The following is a 16,441-nucleotide window of genomic DNA, read 5'->3' on the forward strand; positions in this document are numbered from 1 at the left end:
TGGTATATAGTGTGTTTGGCAGCAGAGCTGTTGCAACACAGGCAAATGAAACTCAGAGAGAATAACTTGAGGTTAATAAATCAGGTTTATTGTAGGTTTTATTTTATACATTCAATGTTATAATACTTAAAACACTCGCCTTTTTAGTTTACAGATGTTGGTGGCAATTGATTAATTTAACTTTTCAGATCAGAATTAGAATCAGAATTCTTTCATTTGTTCAAGTATATTTTCACATACAGACATACAAATTGACTTGCTGTTATTATTTCATTAGTAACACAGTTTGGACTGGAGCAGTTTATTACATTCTGTTTTATAATGAAGACAGAAATGACCATTTTGGCCATATTCCACATTTTTACTTTGCTGTACTTGTACTATCTACACTGATTTAGAAAAAAACAGCAACATTAGTTCTTTCAAACACATTCATGTCAGTGTAATTATATATTTCAGTCTTTACAAAATGTGTGTGATAAAGGAAGGTCAGTGTTTGATTGACAGCTGATCTCTGTGCGGAGCAGAAACGTCACCACAACAAACTTTGATCAGCAAACATGGAGACAAAAGAAGTTAAAGATTTAAACACAGAATCTAAATCACTGCTTTTAATGACTCGAGTCTATTTGAATTTACAGAACTCAGCTGTGGATCCAAACCCGACCCCAAATCCAGCATAGAGAGGCTGAGTGAATGTGGTCTGGACTCTGTGGAGGAGAGTCATGGTGTGAGAGACTCTGTAGAAGGACAGAACACCTGCACTGTGATCCAGGTACACTCCTACTCTGGAGGACAGAGGACCTGACACTGGAGTCATGATGCTGTTGTAATAAAAGTTATAATTGTTACCAACACAAGTTAATGACCAAGATTTATCATTGTATCCAAATAAACATTCATGTGAGTTCCCTGCTCTGGTGACATTCTTGTATGTGACTGCTACATCAACTCCTCCTCTTCCCCCCCCCACCTTCACCTCCCAGTAACAACGTCCAGTCAGACTCTCTCTACTCAGGACCTGACGCCAATCAGTGAATCTGTCTGGGTGATTAGAATAAGACTGATCTTTATTCATTACTCTAACTTTTCTGTTTCCCTCAGATAATAACAGAAGTTTGTATGCTGTGTTTGGATCCAGTGTGTTTTCCTGTGAATATTTTAAGAAGTCAGCTCTGGTCTGTGGCTCTGGTTGTGGCAGTAAAACATCCACTTGAGACACAATCTGTAAAATCTTTCTCTGTGTCTCACTCAGAATGTCCTGTAGTCGACCTCTGACCTGTGACACAGCTGCTCTCACGTCCTCAAAGTACCTCAGAGGACGGATCCTGATGCTGGATGAGTGTGTAGATTCACAGAGTGGTGACAGTGAGGGGTAGTTGTGTAGAAACTGGTTGTGATCCTCTGTGTCTGAGAGCTGCTTCAGTTCATGGTCTTTCCTCTTCAGCTCAGTGATCTCCTGCTCCAGTCTCTCCTGAAGCTCTCTGACTCGACTCACTTCAGTTTCCTGCTGGGATCTGATCTGCTGCTCCACATCAGAGCTTCTTTTCTCCAGCAGACGGATCATCTCAGTGAAGATCTCCTCACTGTCCTCCACTGCTTTATCAGCAGAGCCATTGACGGCCTCCTCCTCCTGTTGAAGCAGCTTCACGTCTTTCTCTGTGTCCTGGACTCTCTGCTGGATTGTTTGTCTCCTCAGCTCAAGCTCTCTCTGCCTCTCAGTCCTTTCTGCTGCAGCTGTAACTGTGTCGTGGTCTTTATGTTCATCCACAGAGCAGAGATAACAGATACACTGCTGATCAGTGCGGCAGAACATCTTCATCACCTCATCGTGACGAGAGCAGATGATCTCCTGGAGCTTCTCCGAGGGCTCCACCAGCTTGTGCTTCTTCAATGCAGCTGACTGAAGATGAAGCTGGAGGTGTTTTTCACAATAAGAGGCCAAACAATTCAAACAGGACTTGAGAGCTTTCAGTTTTCTCCCAGTGCAGACATCACAGGCCACATCTTCAGGTCCAGCATAGCAGTGATCAGCAGGAGCAGCTTGGAGTCCAGTCTTCTTCAGCTCCTCCACTAAATCAGCCAACATGGTGTTTTTCTCCAGGACAGGCCTCGGTGTGAAGGTCTCTCTACACTGAGGGCAGCTGTAGCTTCCTCTCTCCTCCCCTTTGTCCCAGTGGGTGTTTATACAGCTCTTACAGTAGCTGTGTCCACAGCCAGTAGTCACCGGATCCTTCAGTAGATCCAGACAGATCGAACAGCAGAATCTTTCCCTGTCTACTTGAATTTCTTGCTGCGCCATTTCAGCTGCTGCCAGTTACTCTAGAACAGTTTCACTTCCTGTGAAAAGAAACAGATCTCTGCTCCTCCCCCTCTCGTTCACTCCCTGCAGTGACTCAGCTCCCACAGTTCCCAGCTTGTTGTTCACTGGTTCTTACACTGACACACCTGTGAAGGGAGGAAACACAGACGTACCCTGACTGGGAGGAGCTGCTTGTGTTTGAGGAAGAAGTTGTTGGTGTTTCAGGAGTTACTGCATTTCACAGCGGCCTGTTCTCACCTGGTGTTCAGAGGAGATTCAGTGAGAGGCAGAGTGTGTTTTCCTTCATTCACAACACACAGTCACAATTAAAGTCAAATCAAATAGATGGATTTAATAATAATAAATCACATCTCTATTTATAAAGCACATCTTAATACTAACAAAGAAAAACTCGTAAAAATAACAAATACAAACTCACTCAACGAAGAATGAAAAACTAACAAAGTAGAATAAAGGTTAAGTTAAGGTTAGGTCGTCTTTACTGTCCCCGAGGGGCCAGTTGGTTCATAAACAGTTGTCCCACACAACCCATACACATCACAACAATACTGACATACACAAAAAGAGCACAAAGAATCCATTAGTTTATCTTGTATTGCTAATGATGATGATGATGATGATGATTATTATTAATAGCAGTAGTGTTGTTGTTGTTGTTTGTGTTTCTCTGCTGTTGTTGTTTATTTGTTTATTTATTTTCAGCATCCTGCGCTTGATCTTCGCCTCAGCTGCAGTTTAAACGGGATTGGTCGACGATTCTACGATAGCATGGAATCGTCAACCAATCCCCCGAGTCAACAGGGGGCGTGACATCACTTTTATTAAATTTATTGTCTTGATTTGAGATGTTTTACTATAAGTTGCTGTCTTTTATTTTTAGAAGGATAATGTTTTATTTGGCCTCTTTATAATGCTGTTTTAAAAGGTGCCATATAATAATAATAAAACAGTTATCATTATTATTATATGTATTGTTGTTGTTGTTATTGTTGTATTTAATTGAACAATTTAAATCACTAGACAAAGATTCATGGTTTAATGTTGAGTGATCTTACTTTTAAAGGTAGAGTTGTCCACCATCCGGTCAGTTACTGTCTCACCCTCGTTGACTTGACACCCATCGGCCTCAGAGGTGAAGCAGCGACACCGTGTGGTCATATAGGTTACATGTACCTCTACACATTAAAATAGAAATAAACACAATCAGTTTAAAAAAATTATGTTTTGTAATATTTTCATTGGAGAATAAACTACCCAGCCTTTAAAGTGCTGGAGGCTCGGTTTCAGTTCAGATGCCTCAGTTTGTTTTCATTTTACAAACTCAGATCAACATTTTAAAGTAAATGAGGGTGAAAACGTAATAAAATATATATATTTATCTTTGTCATAAAGGAATGTTTACCTCCATATTTGGAAAAATAGTCAAATCAATTTCAAGGTTTTAAGATTTTAACTTTCAAACATGAGAATGAAACTGAGTGAATTTGAGCAGCAGCTTGAACTTGCTCAGTTTTAACTTCAGATTCCTGTTCAGCCAACAGAGAGCAGCAGATCTCTGGGTGAACTTTGTGTTCTGTTCAAGTTCTATTCCAATGATATGATGCACTCAAAATTCAGAGATGGGAAAGAATCACGAGCTGGTTAATGCAACAACAAAAAATAGCAGAAGAAAAGGAGACATCAGGTTCCATTCACTGAAATATTATGTTTAATTATGTAAATGATGCCTTATTTAATTAAAGGCCTGATTTGTATATTTCAGAACACAAATGTGATGGATGAGCCATTAAAGACATGTAATTATTAACCAACAATCAATAAATCAACAGCATTTTCAACTGCCAGGGAAAATCCAATATGTCAATGTTAAAAAACGTTTTGCCATATTTTTTAACTTTGTTTTTGTAAAACAAGATACGAATGACATAAGAATTAAAAACACTCAGTATAATCCTTCAGACTAAAGACGACAGAAATAAAAGTTCTGTGAATTTTTTTCCTGCAGTCTTTCACCCTTTGCATTCTTTATTTACAGTTGATGGTTTCACCTTCATTTGGATTCATGTTCACGAGAGAATATGTGGATAAAAACTTTTTTTATATAGTTGTTCCAGCCCCTGAGGGTGTGTGGGGGTTGTGCTTATTATCTATTCAACATATATGATATTTATTTTTATAACTTAAATGATCCACAGATAAGATTAACTAATGAAAACTGATGTTTCTCCACAACAACAGAAAAACATCCTCATCCAGCTGTGGAACCTCTCGGTCCAGATGTGTGACGTCGTGACGGAGCAGCCGTTCACCTCTCACCTGGTTCCTCTCCGTCAGATATGATGCTGTTTGTTTGGCTCCTTCCAGGTTAACGTGCTGCTCTGTCCTGGAATCCTTTACTCTCGGCTCTGTGACGCCACCGGATTCGACAATGAGCGAGAGAACAACATGTTTGTGTTGACGCTGGACTTTAACTGGTGTCACAAACAGACTGGGATGTTCAATCAGACATTTTGAATCCGGAAAGGATCAGATGCAGCTGGAAAACTCTTTATTTAGTCCGAGTTATTATGCATATTTTCTTCATTATGAGTTTAACTTTGAATGTTTTTGTATTTTTATATAGAATATTTACCTTGTCATTGTTTGGTTTCTTAATTTTTCAGCACAATTTTGCTTATATGACCTGATAATGATCATATTTAGATCATTACGTGTATATAAGAAAAACTGTCTTGCAATAAGTGTTCAGAAGTTTACAGGTAAACAATTAGAGAGCTAACAAAATATACTTCTCAAGTAGATTCATATCAGAAAATTATTTGATATGATCAAAGGTTATTGTATGAGCCACAATGGTTTGTGTTGACAATGCATTTTCTTAAACAAGGTGTTTGGGCTCTTGAACATCAAATCTCAGATCTGCCGTTGAGGAATTTTGTCAAATTTTGATCAGTTGTCATTCAAACTCAAAGATGAACTGAATAGATTTCAAAGTTCAAAGGCCGCGGTGACCTTTCATGAGTGTGGGAAAACTATTATGTCGACTACAACTGCACTGGTGAGGAAAACAAGCCCATTAAAGCAACACATAGATTTTAGTTAAGATTAAATTCCTAAGGTTTGAGTTGATCACAGAATCTATAATCAGTGAAGTGGATTAAGTAGTTATGATATTGATCAGTGGTTCTAGTAACTTGTACCTGAGCTAAATGAAGGTTTTGATCCCAGCTGCAGAATATTCAGTCAGTGAAGCTGCAGAGAAACACGTCCTCATCCATTTTAACATTAAACACAAGTTTTGGTGGAGGTGGTGATATTTTATTATGTAATTGAATCTGATGCTTGGCCCAAAGTATGTGGACACCAAATCATTTCATGCTCCAGTTCAGCCACATGTGTTTTAGTGAGGTCTGTTCTTCCACACTTAAGTGAGAGAGGGTGTGTGTGTGTGTGTGTGTGTGTGTGTGTGTGTGTGTGTGAGTGAGTCTGTGTGTGTGTGTGTGTGTGTGTGTGTGTGTGTGTGTGTGTGTGTGTGTGTCTGTGTGTGTTATATAAACCCAGACAGGATCAGCTGACGGACTCGGGGTTCAGCTCTCTATGTTTCTTCAGCACCTTTTTGGGCTTTTGGCTCTCGTCCATCTCCCAGTTTAGTTCCTCAGCTCGTGCGCCCGACCTCATGATGTTTTCTTTATTTTTAATAAGATAAACAAGGTCAGAACTAACTGTATAAAACATGGAAAGTAAGATACAAGAGGAAAATAGGTATAGAGAGAATAGAGTTCGTAAATATTTAGACATAAACTGGTATATAGTGTGTGTGGCAGCAGGGCTGTTGCAACACAGGCAAATGAAACTCAGAGAGGATGACTTGATGTTAATAAATCAGGTTTATTGTATGTTTTATTTTATACATTCAATGTTATGATACTTAAAACATTTGCCTGACAAACCGCCTCAGTTTACAGTTGTTGGTAGCAATTGATTAATTGCACTTTTCAGATCAGAATCAGAATCAGAATTTTTTCATTTGTTCAAGTATATTTTCACAAACAGACATACAAATTGACTTGCTGTTATTATTTCATTACTAACTCAGTTTGGACTGGAGCAGTTTATTCCATTCTGCTTTATAATTGAATATGAAGACAGAAATCACCAATTTGTATTTTATTTAGTTCATTTTTAACATTAATCTTCTCGTCCTCACATCTTCAGTTTATTACTGTTGATTATTATATCATCATCATTATTATCAATGGTAGTTTTTAATTTAAAACTTGTCTCTGCACGTCATCACTCACGTCATGATTATTGATGGTATTTTATTTTATAGTTTGTTTCTGAATCTCCCATGTTGAACTATGTTTTGTATTGTAGGGCCCGAGCACCGAACAGAGTGAGGCCCTATTGAAATTGTAAGGATTATCATTTTTCAGGCAAATGAATTGGCTTTTTGAGGCTTAACATGCTCAAATTCTTACCAAAATTATCAGAACATTAGAAAGTGGGGAAAATGTACGTATTCTGGAGGAATTTTCAATGGGCGTAGCAAAATGGCTCAACGGTGCCCCCCCAAGCCGCCCAGAACGCAACAGGAAGCCCGCCATTTTGCATTTAGTGGCCTATTGGCTATATTCAACATTTTTACTTTGCTGTACTTGTACTTTCTACATTGATTTAGAAAACAACAGCAACATTTGTTCTTTCAAACACATTCATGTCAGTGTAATTATAGATTTCTGTCTTTACAAAGTGAGAACTAAAAATATGTGTGATAAAGGAAGGTCAGTGTTTGATTGACAGCTGATGTCTGTGCGGAGCAGAAACGTCACCACGACGAACTTTGATCAACAAACATGGAGACAAAAGAAGTTAAAGATTTAAACACAGAATCTAAATCACTGCTTTTTATGACTCAAGTCTATTTGAGTTTATAGAACTCAGCTGTGGAACCAGTATAAACATAAACTCCAGCATAGAGAGGCTGAGTGAATGTGGTCTGGACTCTGTGGAGGAGAGTCATGGTGTCAGAGACGCTGTAGAAGGACAGAACACCTGCACTGGGATCCAGGTACACTCCTACTCTGGAGGACACAGGACCTGACGCTGGAGCCGTGATGCTGTTATAATAAAAGTTATAACTGTTTCGATTACAAAATAATGACCAAGATTTATCATTGTATCCAAATACACATTCTGAGCCTCCTGCTCTGCTGATATTCTTGTATGTGACTGCTACATCAACTCTTCCTCTCATCCCCACCTCCATCTCCACCTCCCAGTAACAACGTCCAGTCAGACTCTCTCTACTCAGGACCTGATACCAACCAGTGAATCTGTCTGGGTGATTAGAATAAGACTGATCTTCACTCATCCATGTTACTTTTCTGTTTCCCTCAGATAATAACAGACGTTTGTTTACTGTGTTTGGATCCAGTGTGATTTCCTGTGAATATTTTAAGAAGTCAGCTCTGGTTTCTGGCTCTGGTTGTGGCAGTAAAACATCCACTTGAGACACAATCGGTAAAATCTCTGTCTCTGTCTCACTCAGAATGTGCTGTAGTCGACCTCTGACCTGTGACACAGCTGCTGTCACGTCCTCAAAGTCCCTCAGAGGATGGGTCCTGATGCTGGATGAGTGTGTAGATTCACTGAGTGGTGACAGTGAGGGGTAGTTGTGTAGAAACTGGTTGTGGTCCTCTGTGTCTGAGAGCTGCTTCAGTTCATGGTCTTTCCTCTTCAGCTCAGTGATCTCCTGCTCCAGTCTCTCCTGAAGCTCTCTGACTCGACTCACTTCAGTGTCCTGCTGGGATCTGATCTGCTGTTTCACATCAGAGCTTCTTTTCTCCAGCAGACGGATCAGCTCAGTGAAAATCTCCTCACTGTCCTTCACTGCTTTATCAGCAGAGTCGTTGACGGCCTCCTCCTCCTGTTGAAGCAGCTTCACGTCTTTCTCTGTGTCCTGGACTCTCTGCTGGATTGTTTGTCTCCTCAGCCTGAGCTCTCTCTGCCTCTCAGTCCTTTCTGCTGCAGCTGACACTGTGTCATGGTCTTTATGTTCATCCACAGAGCAGAGATAACAGATACACTGCTGATCAGTGCGGCAGAACATCTTTATCACCTCGTCGTGACGATTGCAGATGTTCTCCTGGAGCTTCTCCGAGGGCTTCACCAGCTTGTGCTTCTTCAATGCAGCTGACTGAAGATGACGCTGGAGGTGTTTCTCACAATAAGAGGCCAAACAAACCAAACAGGACTTGAGAGCTTTCAGTTTTCTCCCAGTGCAGACATCACAGGCCACATCTTCAGGTCCAGCATAGCAGTGATCAGCAGGAGCAGCTTGGAGTCCAGTCTTCTTCAGCTCCTCCACTAAATCAGCTAACATGGTGTTTTTCTCCAGGACAGGCCTCAGTGTGAAGGTCTGTCTACACTGAGGGCAGCTGTAGCTTCCTCTCTCCTCCTCTTTGTCCCAGTGGGTGTTAATACAGCTCTTACAGTAGCTGTGTCCACAGCCAGTAGCCACCGGATCCTTCAGTAGATCCAGACAGATCGAACAGCAGAATCTTTCTCTGTCCAGTTGAATTTCTTGCTGCGCCATTTCAGCTGCTGCCAGTCCCTGAAGAACAGAATCACTTCCTGTGAACAGAAACAGATCTCTGCTCCTCACCCTCTCGTTCACTTCCTGCAGTGACTCATCTCCCACAGTTCACAGCTTGTTGTTCACCGGTTCTTACACTGACACGCCTGTGAAAGGAGGAGACACAGACATGTCCTGACTGGGAGGAGCTGCTTGTGTTTGAGGAAGAAGTTGTTGGTGTTTCAGGATTTACTGCATTTCCCAGCGGCCTGTTCTCACCTGGTGTTCAGAGGAGATTCAGTGAGAGGCAGAGTGTGTTTTCCTTCATTTACAACATAGTAACAATTAAAGTAAAATCAAATAGATGCATTTAATAATAATAAATCACATCTTTATTTATAAAGCACATCTCAAAACTAACAATGAAAAACTTGTAAAAATAACAAATACAAACTCACTCATTAAAGAATAAAAAACTAACAAAGTAGAATAAAGGTTAAGTTAAGGTTAAGGTCGTCTTTACTGTCCCCGAGGGGCCAGTTGGTTTGTAAACAGTTGTCACACACAACCCATACACATTACAACAATACATACATACACAAAAAGAGCACAACGAATCCATTAGTTTATTTTGAATTGCTAATGATGATGATGATGATGTTTAGTTATTATTATTATTATTAATAGCAGTAGCAGTAGTAGTAGTATTGTTGTTGTTGTTGTTGTTTCTCTGCTGTTGTTGTTTATTTATTTGCAGCATCCTGCGCTTGATCTTCGCCTCAGCTGCAGTTTAAATGAAAGATCTCCCAGGATTGGTAAATCCTCGATGCAAGGGACGAAAGACGGAACGGGTTTGGTTGACGATTCTACAAAGGCATGGAATCGTCAACCAATCCCCCACGTCAACAGGGGGCGTGACATCACTTTAATTAAATGTATGTCATGATTTGAGATGTTTTACCATAAGTTGCTGTCTTTTATTTTTAGAAGGATAATGTTTTATTTGGCCTCTTTGTAATGCTGTTTTAAAAGGTGCCATATAATAATAATAAAACAGTTATCATTATTATAATATGTATTGTTGTTGTTGTTGTTATTGTTGGATTCATTTGAACAGTTTAAATCCACTGACAATGATTCATGGTTTAACGTTGAGTGATCTTACTTTGAAAGGTAGAGTTGTCCATCATCCGGTCAGTTACTATCTCTCCCTCGTTGACTTGACACCCATCGGCCTCAGAGGTGAAGCAGCGACACCGTGTGGTCATACATGTTACACGTACCTCTACACATTAAAATACAAATACACACAATCAGTTTAAACTATGATTTTGTTTTGTAATATTTTCATTGGAAAATAAACTAACCAGCCTTTAAAGTGCTGGAGGCTCGTTTTCAGTTCAGATGCCTCAGTTTGTTTTCATTTTACAGATTCAAATCAACTTTTTAAAGTAAATGAGGGTGAAAACGTAATAAAATATACATCTATTAATATATATTTATCTTTATCATAAAGGAATGTTTATCTCCATATTCAGAAAAAGTGTCAAATCAATTTCAAGATTCGAAGATTTTAACTTCCCAACATGAGAATGAGTGAATTTGAGCAGCAGCTTGAACTTGCTCAGTTTTAACTTCAGATTCCTTTTCAGCCAACAGAGAGCAGCAGATCTCTGTCTGAACTTGTGTTCTGTTCAAGTTCTATTCCAGTGATATGATGCACTCAAAATTCAAAGATTGAAAATAATCACGAGCTGGTTAATGCAACAACAAAAAATAGCAGAAGAAAAGGAGACATCAGGTTCCATTCACTGAAACATTATGTTTAATTATGTAAATGATGCCTTATTTAATTAAAGGCCTGATTTGTATATTTCAGAACACAAATGTGATGGATGAGCCATTAAAGACATGTAATTATTAACCAACAATCAATAAATCAACAGCATTTTCAACTGCCAGGGAAAATCCAATATGTCAATGTTAAAAAACGTTTTGCCATATTTTTTAACTTTGTTTTTGTAAAACAAGATACGAATGACATAAGAATAAAAAACACTCAGTATAATACTTCAGACTAAAGACGACAGAAATAAAAGTTCTGTGAATTTTTTTCCTGCAGTCTTTCACCCTTTGCATTCTTTATTTACAGTTGATGGTTTCACCTTCATTTGGATTCATGTTCACGAGAGAATATGTGGATAAAAACTTTTTTTATATAGTTGTTCCAGCCCCTGAGGGTGTGTGGGGGTTGTGCTTATTATCTATTCAACATATATGATATTTATTTTTATAACTTAAATGATCCACAGATAAGATTAACTAATGAAAACTGATGTTTCTCCACAACAACAGAAAAACATCCTCATCCAGCTGTGGAACCTCTCGGTCCAGATGTGTGACGTCGTGACGGAGCAGCCGTTCACCTCTCACCTGGTTCCTCTCCGTCAGATATGATGCTGTTTGTTTGGCTCCTTCCAGGTTAACGTGCTGCTCTGTCCTGGAATCCTTTACTCTCGGCTCTGTGACGCCACCGGATTCGACAATGAGCGAGAGAACAACATGTTTGTGTTGACGCTGGACTTTAACTGGTGTCACAAACAGACTGGGATGTTCAATCAGACATTTTGAATCCGGAAAGGATCAGATGATCCTACTACGGCTAAAATCACCGGTATATAGTTAAGGACCCTCACATACCAGCCCCTCCTCTCTGGTGCTTTGTGATTCTGTGTTCTGTTTAAATCTCACACTCATAGTTTTAGCAGCGATGTGTTCTCTCTCTCCCTCTCGCTCCACCGCTCTCTCCTGCTCCGAGTGTCTCATGTTTACTTACTCCTCCGCCTCCATTAACAGTAGTGGTAAATGTAATAAATGTAGTATGTTGGTAGACATGGAGGCGAGGCTTAGCAACTTAGAAGCTCGGCTCCTCAGCTTAGAACCCCCGTTAGCTATAGTTAGCCGGCCCGTGCTAGCCGCAGCGAAGCCACCTAGCTTAGCTTCAGCTAGCAGTCCCTCGACTTGCCCCGGGCAGCCGGGAGCCCAGGGTGGCTGGTTGACGGTCCGGAGGGGGCATAGTACCGCCCATAGAAAGCCCACGATTAAAGACCCACCAGCTCACGTCTCAAATAGATTTTCTCCACTCAGCGACGCACCCGCTGAGAATCAAACTCTGGTTATTGGCGACTCGGTTCTCAGAAACGTGAGATTAGCGACACCAGCGGCCATAGTCAATTGTATTCCGGGGGCCAGAGCCGGCGACATCCAATCCAAATTGAAGCTGCTGGCTAAAACTAAACGTAAATACAGTAAAATCGTAATTCACGTCGGCAGCAACGACTCCCGGCTTCGTATGTCGGAGGTCACTAAAGTTAATGTTGAGTCTGTGTGTGCTTTTGCTAAAACGATGTCGGACACAGTAGTTTTCTCTGGCCCTCTCCCTAACACTACAGGTGATGACATGTTTAGTCGCATGTTTTCTTTTAACCGCTGGCTGTCGAGGTGGTGTCCTGTAAACGGTGTGGGCTTTATAGATAATTGGCAAACTTTTTGGAGGAAACCTGGTCTTGTTAGGAGAGACGGCGTTCATCCCACTTGGGATGGAGCAGCTCTCTTATCTAAGAATATTACTAAGTCTATCACATGACAACCCAGAGTTGGGACCAGGAAGCAGAGCTGCAGTGCTAAACACTTCTCTGCGCTCCCTCTGGATCAGTCACCCAACCGCATAGAGACTGTCTCTGTCTACCGTCCGATTCAATTATTTAAATTAAACAATAACAGAGCGAGAACTCACAATAATCTTATACAAATGAACACAACCTCTGGAACAACACAGGAAACTAAGACTTTCAAATGTGGTCTTTTAAACATTAGATCACTGTCCTCAAAGGCTATTTTAGTTAATGAACTAGTCTCAGACTACAATATAGATGTAATGTCCCTTACTGAGACGTGGCTGCATCCTGATGAATATGTCAGTTTGAATGAATCTACTCCCCCCAGTCATATAAATTCACACGTTCCCAGGGAACTCGGGCGAGGAGGTGGAGTTGCTGCTATTTTTAACTCCAGTCTATCAATTAATCCTAAACCTAAACTTAATTACAACTCATTTGAATGTCTTGTTCTTAATCTTCCACGTCAATCCAGGAAACACCAACAGCCAATCATATTTGCTGTAGTTTATCGTGCTCCTGGGGCTTATACTGAATTTCTAACAGAATTCCCTGAGTTTTTATCAAACCTAGTCCTAAAGACAGATACAATTATTATTGTTGGTGACTTTAATATTCATGTTGACAATAATAAAGATAGCCTGAGCGTAGCATTTATTTCAATACTAGACTCAATTGGTTTTAGTCAGTGTGTGCATCAACCTACTCATTGTTGTAACCACACACTTGACCTTGTGTTATCATACGGTGTCAAAATTGAACATTTAACAGTACTTCCGCGCAATCCAGTACTATCAGACCATAATTTAATAACCTTCGATTTTTCACTATCTGAATATATGCCACTAATAAAAAACTCATTTTCTAGATGTCTACCTGATAGTGCTGTAGCTAAATTTAAGGAAATAATTCCGATTACATTTAAACCCGTATTATCCGTTGACATAAACAACAAATTCTTTAAAAACCCGAGCTCTATTGAGATTGACCACCTCGTAGAAAGCTCTGCAGACTCATTACGATTAACATTAGACTCAATAGCGCCTCTAAAAAAGAAATGTGTAAAACATAGTAAATTAGCTCCGTGGTATAATTCCAAGACACATGAGTTGAAACAAATATCAAGAAAATTAGAAAGGAAGTGGCGCTCCAGCAACAGTGTTGAAAATCTCCTAGACTGGAAGAGTAGTGTTACAGAATATAAAAAGGCTCTCCACAAAGCAAGAGCTGCCTATTACTCGATGAGTCACACCTCCACCGAACCCAGTATTCCTCGATCCCTAAATTGCAATATCTTTATGACCTTTTTTAATGATAAAATTCTAACTATTAGAAATAAAATCAATCATCTCCTGCCCTCAATTGGCACTAATACCCTCCCAACAATAGAGATCTCAGAAACGGCTGAGAATCCTTCCCATTATTTAGACAGCTTCTCTCTGATCACCCGTGATCAGTTTACCAAAATAGTCTCAGGTTCTAAACCAACAACCTGTATTTTAGATCCGATTCCAACTAAATTACTTAAAGAAATTCTGCCCCTAATAGATAATTCGTTACGTAACACAATCAATCTGTCATTATCATCAGGTTATGTACCACAGTCTTTTAAAATAGCTGTAATCAAACCCCTACTCAAAAAACCCACCCTAGACCCAGAGGTTTTAGCAAATTACAGGCCAATATCTAATCTCCCCTTCCTATCTAAAATCTTAGAAAAAGTTGTAGCCAATCAGCTGTGTGAGTTTCTCCAGGAAAATAATATATATGAAGACTTTCAGTCTGGGTTTAGAACCAATCATAGCACAGAGACAGCCCTGGCAAAAGTCACTAATGACCTTCTAATAGCTTCAGATCAGGGACTTGTGTCTGTCCTCGTTCTGTTAGATCTCAGTGCAGCATTCGACACAATTGACCATCAAATTTTATTAGAGAGACTAAAACAGTTAATTAACATTAAAGGAACGGCCTTAAACTGGTTTAAATCTTATTTTGCTGATCGCTCCCAATTCGTTCAAATCAATGATGAGTCATCGGTGCGCACCAAAGTTAACCATGGTGTCCCACAGGGGTCTGTGCTCGGCCCAATTTTATTCTCATTATATATGCTTCCACTAGGAAACATTATCAGGACACACTCTAACAACCCTAACCCTAACCCTAACCCTAACCCTAACCCTAACCCTAACCCTAATTTTCACTGTTATGCGGATGACACCCAGTTATATTTGTCAATAAAACCTGATCAAAGTAATCAATTAACTAAACTTCGAGCATGTCTCAAGGACATAAAAACCTGGATGACCCGCAATTTTCTCTTATTAAACTCAGATAAAACAGAGGTTATAATACTCGGCCCTAAACACCTTAGAGATACATTATCTAATGATACAGCTGCGCTAGATGACATTGCCCTTGCTTCCAATGACACAGTCAGGAACTTGGGAGTGATCTTCGATCCTGATTTGTCCTTTAATAGTCACTTAAAAGTAATTTCTAGGACCGCGTTTTTCCACTTGCGTAATATCTCAAAAATCAGACATGTCCTTTCGCAAAAAGATGCAGAAAAACTAGTCCACGCCTTTGTTACATCGAGACTGGACTATTGTAATTCATTATTATCAGGCTCCAGCAGCAAGTCGTTAAAGACTCTGCAGCTGGTCCAAAATGCCGCAGCACGTGTCCTGACGAGAACTAAGAAAAGAGAGCACATTTCTCAAGTATTAGCATCGCTACACTGGCTTCCTGTTAAATCTAGAATAGAATTTAAAATTCTCCTCCTCACCTTCAAGGCCCTTAATGATATGGCACCTCTTTACCTTAAAGAGATGTTAGTTCCATATCAACCTACTAGAGCACTCCGATCCCAGAACTCAGGTTTACTTGTTGTCCCTAAAGTCTCTAAAAGTAGAGTAGGAGCCAGAGCTTTTAGCCATCAAGCCCCACTGCTGTGGAATAATCTCTCACTTTCAGTTAGGGAGGCAGACACGCTCTGTTCGTTTAAAAGTAGACTCAAAACCTTCCTTTTTTATAAAGGTTATAGTTAGAGCTAATTTGTGCGATGTTCCAAATTTGATTAAATGGCAAAAACCCCTGATGATGCTAAGACGCACAGGGAATTTATGACACAAGACACACGGAGCTTCTCTTTCCTGCTTCTCCTTCCTTTTCTCCATATTTATCACATCAAGATAATTCTTATCTGATCAGTACATGTTACTAACTTGACCCCTTTTCCCGGAGTTCTGTGCCTTAGCGCCCGCGGATGCAGGGCCACAGCTGTGGCCGCACCATGGATTATGATTGTGGATCGCGTGTCGGAGGTCGCAATGGTGGATCCAGTTCGGTGGATTCTGTATCGTGCCAGCTGATCGTCGTTGTAATGGAGGATCCTTTGTCGCGTTGGCATCGGATGATGAGGGACCACGACCGAGGCGGCAGCTGATAATGGATTCTAACTGGCGGCGGTGGACAATGACTGTGGATTATAGTGGATCCCATCCTGATGCTGGATCGTGGTCTTGCTGCTGGCCAGAGACTGTGATTGCAGCGGGACTGCCTGACACATAGTATTGAAAAATGTTTAGCCTAATGGATGCTGCTAAAAATCCTGATGATGTTTTCTTACACCTGACATCTATTGCACTTCTGTCCGTCCTGAGAGAGGGATCCCTCACATGTGGCTCTCTCTGAGGTTTCTACATATTTTTACCTGTGAAAAGGGTTTTTAGTAGTTTTTCCTTACTCTTGTTGAGGGTTAAGGACAGAGGATGTCACACAATGTTAAAGCCCCATGAGACGAATTGTTATTTGTGAATGTGGGCTATACAAATAAAACTTGATTGATTGATGAGATGAAGCTGG

General features: G+C 40.3%; 2 protein-coding genes across 2 annotated transcripts; both read right to left on the reverse strand.

Moving 5' to 3' along the window:
* Positions 1-140: 140 nt before the first annotated feature.
* LOC133001932 (tripartite motif-containing protein 16-like) lies at positions 141-2,328 on the reverse strand. Its single transcript, XM_061071650.1, has one exon. The coding sequence runs from the start codon at positions 2,300-2,302 to the stop codon at positions 626-628; it is 1,677 nt and encodes a 558-aa protein (XP_060927633.1). The 5' UTR covers positions 2,303-2,328; the 3' UTR covers positions 141-625.
* A 4,888-nt stretch (positions 2,329-7,216) lies between these two features.
* On the reverse strand, positions 7,217-8,921 carry LOC133001933 (tripartite motif-containing protein 16-like). The gene has a single exon (XM_061071651.1). The coding sequence runs from the start codon at positions 8,919-8,921 to the stop codon at positions 7,245-7,247; it is 1,677 nt and encodes a 558-aa protein (XP_060927634.1). The 3' UTR covers positions 7,217-7,244.
* Between the last annotated feature and the right edge of the window lie 7,520 nt (positions 8,922-16,441).

The sequence above is a fragment of the Limanda limanda genome, chromosome 5 (genome assembly GCF_963576545.1).
Source record: "Limanda limanda chromosome 5, fLimLim1.1, whole genome shotgun sequence".
Classification (NCBI taxonomy): Eukaryota; Metazoa; Chordata; class Actinopteri; order Pleuronectiformes; family Pleuronectidae; genus Limanda; species Limanda limanda.